The sequence below is a fragment of the Lotus japonicus genome, chromosome 1 (assembly GCF_012489685.1).
Source record: "Lotus japonicus ecotype B-129 chromosome 1, LjGifu_v1.2".
Lineage (NCBI taxonomy): Eukaryota > Viridiplantae > Streptophyta > Magnoliopsida > Fabales > Fabaceae > Lotus > Lotus japonicus.
Window position 1 is genome coordinate 46325897 of NC_080041.1, and position 5787 is coordinate 46331683.

Genomic DNA, 5787 nt, shown 5'->3' on the forward strand with positions numbered 1-5787 from the left:
TCTTTCTTCGCTGCACTTCTGAACTATGAGACGTGAACAAAAGGGGTTGTCTAAATGACCCATGACAAAGTTTGTGTTAAATAACTCATAATCCAATCACATTGGAGATAAGTGAGTTGGAAATAAATTAATAAATAAAATATAGAAATTCCAACTCACTCATCATGTGATTGGATGATGGATTGTTTAACCCAAACTTTGTCATTGGTCATTTAGACAACCCCACTGATTTAATATCCTATCTTCCCGAACATGCGAATCTTTAGAAAACAAATGTTGACCGGATTTTCTCATGAAAGACACTCGCACAGTCGCACACAACCTATTTCCCTTACATCCATTTTTTTTAGGACAATGTTAAGTCAACCCCCAATTAGTGTAGATACTTAATGAGGGGTGAGGATAATTAGTAAGACTTTGGCTTATGATCTTCTCATTAAAAAATATTTACCTAGTTTATATATTACTAGTTTTAAACCCGTGCCTTGCACGGGGGAATTTGTTCTTGATTTTTTTTTTTAAAAAAAATAGTTTAACAAATTGTTTGAGGTTAATTTATTAACTATAGTTATGGTTTTTTTTATTGGTTTTTTAAAGTTTTGTGGGTGTTATTTTATTATTTTAGCATATAGGTTTAGTGTTCCAAAAAATGGTCAATTTTTCCCCTGTTGTTGTTTTAAAGGAATGTGTTTTTTGTGGAAACAATATATACATATATATATATATATATATATATATATGGAGATGTATATCTGCATTGATATTTTCAAACAAACAATGATTCATTGAAAAATTGACAAACGTGGTCAATATACGAAAAATTGAAAAATTGTCAAAATGATTCAAATTGACCACCGCGGTCAATATACCCAAAAAAGTATGAATTGTCAATGCGAATAAACAAATATAAAGAAACGTTTAGCACAATCGCTATTTATGTGTAAGCAACATAAAGGGAATGGTTCTAAATCTTCTCCACATTGATCTTATTCATCATATATGCACTTGTAAATTTGACTTGAATTTTGAAATTATTTCTGGGTCCATGCAAATTTTGAGCACATTAAATGCCAACTTGAACCACTTTCCGAATCTATCCTTCCCTTCGACCTTGAAAAGAATTTCCTTGTGAATTAAATCACCAATTTCTTTTGGGGGGTGTTCCATGCAGCCGTTCTACAATGGATTTAAAATAAATTGAATTAAATTAATATTTATGATTTAATTTGTCAATTTAAAAGTACTTATTTTTAAATGTATATGTTTACCTTTTTCATATCATCCAAAATTTCATTGCTCTTTTTGTTGATCAGAGAAATACCATCGCGATCAAAAATTATCATAGTTGCAGATCCAGTATTGTCAGCAACATTCATCAACAGCTTGTACCTTAGGCAAACATCAATACTTAAATTAAATGTACTCTTTATTGAACAAAGTAATTATTTATTAAAAATGGAGTTTACCGTATGGTAGGAGTTACGTGTTTGTTACATGTTGGACAAAAATATTGTGATCCGTCAGAGTATGCTGCTGTGTGACATTTGCAATCATGATAATACCAATCATCTGTGTTCACAATTTTCTCAATCGCAGCATACACAATGAATATTGTCCGCTGCAGTAATGAATCTGTGCTTTAAAATTTTGTTCTAGATACAAATTTTTCTAATATTAACAATGATAATAACATATGTATATTTAATACATTTAAATGTACCTAATCAATGACATGTTATTTCTATTATGAATGTATTTTAGTAGGTTTAGATGTTATTATTTAGATAAAATCTAATGTGAAAAAAAAAATATTAAATAAGTTTACTGATACTATTTTATTCATAATAGTAATGGAATTTTCTACTTAATGTATTTATCAGTTTAAAAAAATATCAGCGATAAAAAACGCAATTAACTATACTATTTAGGTTCTTTATAAAATCAAAAAGGTATTTTCGGTGTAATTTTTTTAATGAAATAATTATTAACATATTTATTTAAAACTGTTAAATAGTTGAGCTTCATTTTTATTTTATTTTAAATAGGATAGGAATATAGTAGTTTTTTAAATTGACTAACATTTAATGTATTTTATATCCAGAAAATTTAAAAGAGCGCTTTTAATGTATTGATAAAAGTTTTAAAAAGGTGATTGTTAATACCATTAAATAATTGTTTTATTTTGTATACATTGTTTCTTTATTTATATCAACGCTAATTGTATTGTTAATGATTACATTAATGATTGAAATTAAAATTAATCAAATATAATGATTTTTTTTTGAACGTCAATATAATGATCGTTTATTAGAGGCAATGTTTTATTTTTTTGTACATGTAACTACATTTATTTTTTATAAATATAACTTAACTTATTTATTTAAAATATAAGGAGAAAAACATACCGATTTACACGCGGCCAAATTTTCGAGGTTTGCCCGTGGAAATAATTTTAGAAACTCATCTTCTTCAGTAGATTTGAAGCTTTCTAGAAGGACATTCATTACCTGTGTTTGAACCGCGTCACACTCAAATAACCTGAAAAAAATAATTATTAGTTTGAATTGTCGTTTAAAGTTGTTGAAACGATTATTCAATATTTTTTACAAACTAACCTGTCTCTGTAGCAAACCGCTTCATGAATGTTAGGATTGAACATGACTGTTGTGCAATTTAACCCAGTAGTTAACTGATTTTCACCTGCCAATTTTTTTAGTGGTCAGATGTTATTTACATATTGGACACGTTAGTGTTTTATAGAGAAGTTTATTTTCGAAGTTACAAAAAAATTGAACAATGTACCTTGATGCCTTGTTACTGCTCCCAGTAATATGATAACAACAACATGTTTGTTATCTTCTCCACTTAGAACTTCATCTAGATTTTTGACAAATTCTCCGTATAACAAACATTTAATTTTTTTCCTGCAAAAATAATCAATAAATCGCACTTATTTATTTTTTGGAATGGTAAAAATACTTTTTTTACCCAGTTTATATGGTAAAATGTAGCTTACCCTTGAGATTCGATTTCAATGTCTCTAATATCAGTCGATACTCCGTTCCGCTCATATCCATGGTAGTTTCCGACGTGTGTAATTTCCCCCATGACATCTATTTTAATGTTAACGTAAATGCTTGCAAGTGATAACATGAGTGAAATTATTTAAATCAAGGGATTTACTTACCAACCAAGTACCTCTCATTGAAATCATCGTTAAGAACATCATGCATGTTGTCAAACTTCAACTCACGGAAAGGAACCATACTTTGATCATATTTTAATATCCTTGTACTATTCACCAAGTGTAATTTATATTGGTGCCTAGATGAACTTAAACCTTGGAAATTATGCCATACGAAAAAATGTGCAAAGCTGTATACTAATCCTTCATTGATTTTTTTTGAATGACGTTCTGAATTGATTAGCCAGCACTCAACATGTATAGTATGACCCTACAAATGTGGAAGGTTGATATGAATGTAAGCCTATGAAGAAAACTAAACTATGTCAGGATATTTGATTTAAAAGTCGAGATTTTTTTGTTACTAACCTTTCGATCCATCAACAACAGATTATAGGTTGATGGGTGATTTCCTTCTCCTTTGTCTTCTGTATTCCACACCCTAATGACTCTGACAACAACTTTCCAGTTATGAGTGGTAGGATTTATTTCATCAAGAGTGTTGATGCGACGATTCATGATGTTATTACTTCGAAGAAAATGGCAGATTACCGTGTGTTGCGGTGGAGAAGAGATTGGTGTTATGTTATGAGCAAGGAAGTATATATCTATATATATTGGTTGCTTTCAAATGATGCGCTGGTATTTTTATACTTCCGTTTTTTTTGTTTCCAGTTTTGATTTATTATTCCTCAAATTATGGTTAATAATTATGACTTTTTAACATTATGACTTTATGTGCGTTTTTGAAAACGGACGTTATATTTTATTTGTGTTTAAATACTTAATTGCTAATCAAGTCTTTTTATTCATTTTTTTTTTCAATCTTCATAATATTATTTAATATTTCATGATATTGTTTGATAATGCAGATTTAAAGCAGAATAATTTGCATTATTAACGGGAGATTTGTTTTTAATGGAGGCTTGTCATTTAATTTATTCTGTTTTTCGACATTAGTTATAATTTTGAATTCAAATTTTTGGTGTGTTGATTTTTTCCCCATCCTTATATGTTTACAATTAAATGCGTTTTTTATTTTTTAAATGTATCTTAATAATAGTGCACTGAAAACTGAATAATTAGGTTTAATTACACGTTAATGATTATGAAGTAAAACGTTTTTTTTTTAAATGCATTCCTGTTAATGATTATTAGTACGGATGACACGTTTTTTTTTAAATGCAGTCCTGTTAATGATTATTAGTACGGATGAAGTAAAACGTTTTTTTTTAAATGCATTCCTGTTAATGATTATTAGCACTAAACAAGTAAAACGTTTTTTTTTTAAAACAAAAGAAGATTTGTTTGCTGAGTAATGAAAAAACTTTTTTATAATTTCTCTTCTACACAATGTGATTGGATGATGGATTGTTTAACCCAAACTTTGTCATGGGTCATTTAGACAACCCCACTGGTTTAATATCCTATCTTCCAGAACATGCGAATCTTTAGAAAACAAATCTTGACCGGATTTTCTCATGAAAGACACTCGCACAGTCGCACACAACCTATTTCCCTTACATCCATTTTTTTTAGGACAATGTTAAGTCAACCCCCAATTAGTGTAGATACTTAATGAGGGGTGAGGATAATTAGTAAGACTTTGGTTTATGATCTTCTCATTAAAAAATATTTACCTAGTTTATATATTATATTATAATTAGAGGGAAAAAAATTAATGGTTGAGATCTCCTCCCCAGTTGAAAAAACAAAATTGAGATTAATCGTAATTTCATTCATCTAGTGAGAAAAGATAAGGAGAGAAAGAAATAATGGATATAATACACGATATAATGAGAGTGTTTAATATAGGTTTTGAACACAATTGTACTTAATATCATAAAGGGCATGAAATTTTATTTCTCTATTTTGTTTGAAATATGAGAAATTAAGTTTGAAGTTGATATAAGTAAAAAATAATGCGCATTATATATATTTTGGTTTAATTGCACTTTCTCTTATGTTTAAAACAGACGAATTTTGTTCCATATTCTTTTAACACGTGAAATTGAGTCTTTTTTGTTAGAGGGACGTCCAAAGTCTAATGGAGTGAGTTTTTGTGACACTCATTAATTGACGTGGATATCATAATGGATGCGTGTCACATATATGCCATGTAATAATGTATCACACTCTTTCTTCCTCCTCCCACTAACTTTGTATCTCACCCGAACCATCTTATTTTTATCCTCTATCACCACCATTCGAAATGCACTACCATTACCTCCTACCCTAACCACCACATCCACACAACCGACTTTCAAGGATCACCGTTAATAATCTGCTAAAATAAATATGCAATGTTTTCCAAAAAGATTTATAAACACGAGTATTTTTTTTCTCTTCAAAGTATTTCCAAAACATGTCCCAGACATATTCCTCATGTCCCAGATATTGTTGTACCATCCAGCAGGACATATGCTTCTGCTCCAGTGGGAAGTCTGGAAGGAGGGCTATCATTGATGAATTGCAGGCAGTTTCCAAGGCTCTTCAGGAGACTATCAATGTAAGCACTTCTAGGAAACTCAAAGTGGATGAGTTGCTGCTTAAGCTTCAAGAGGAAGAAGGCCAAGAGGGTGAGCCAAGTGCTGCTTTTGCTG

At 29.8% G+C, this 5787-nt stretch overlaps 1 protein-coding gene across 1 annotated transcript; it reads right to left on the bottom strand.

Moving 5' to 3' along the window:
* Window positions 1-993: 993 nt before the first annotated feature.
* Window positions 994-3266, bottom strand: LOC130736868 (uncharacterized). The gene is made up of 8 exons (XM_057588647.1): window positions 3188-3266; window positions 3017-3113; window positions 2803-2924; window positions 2616-2700; window positions 2406-2538; window positions 1563-1618; window positions 1269-1389; window positions 994-1176 (listed from the first exon to the last, which is right to left on the bottom strand). Exons 1-8 carry the CDS (start codon window positions 3264-3266, stop codon window positions 994-996), a joined length of 876 nt encoding a protein of 291 aa, XP_057444630.1.
* Window positions 3267-5787: the final 2521 nt, after the last annotated feature.

Bases quoted from the DNA above. Each gene is read 5' to 3' on its own strand.
- LOC130736868 (XM_057588647.1), bottom strand. From the start codon at position 3,266: ATGGTTCCTTTCCGTGAGTTGAAGTTTGACAACATGCATGATGTTCTT. The intron at 3,114-3,187 runs GTAAGTAAATCC...ACATTAAAATAG, and splicing joins CAATGAGAGGTACTTGGTTG to ATGTCATGGGGGAAATTACA. The intron at 2,701-2,802 runs GTACATTGTTCA...AAAAATTGGCAG, and splicing joins AGCAGTAACAAGGCATCAAG to GTGAAAATCAGTTAACTACT.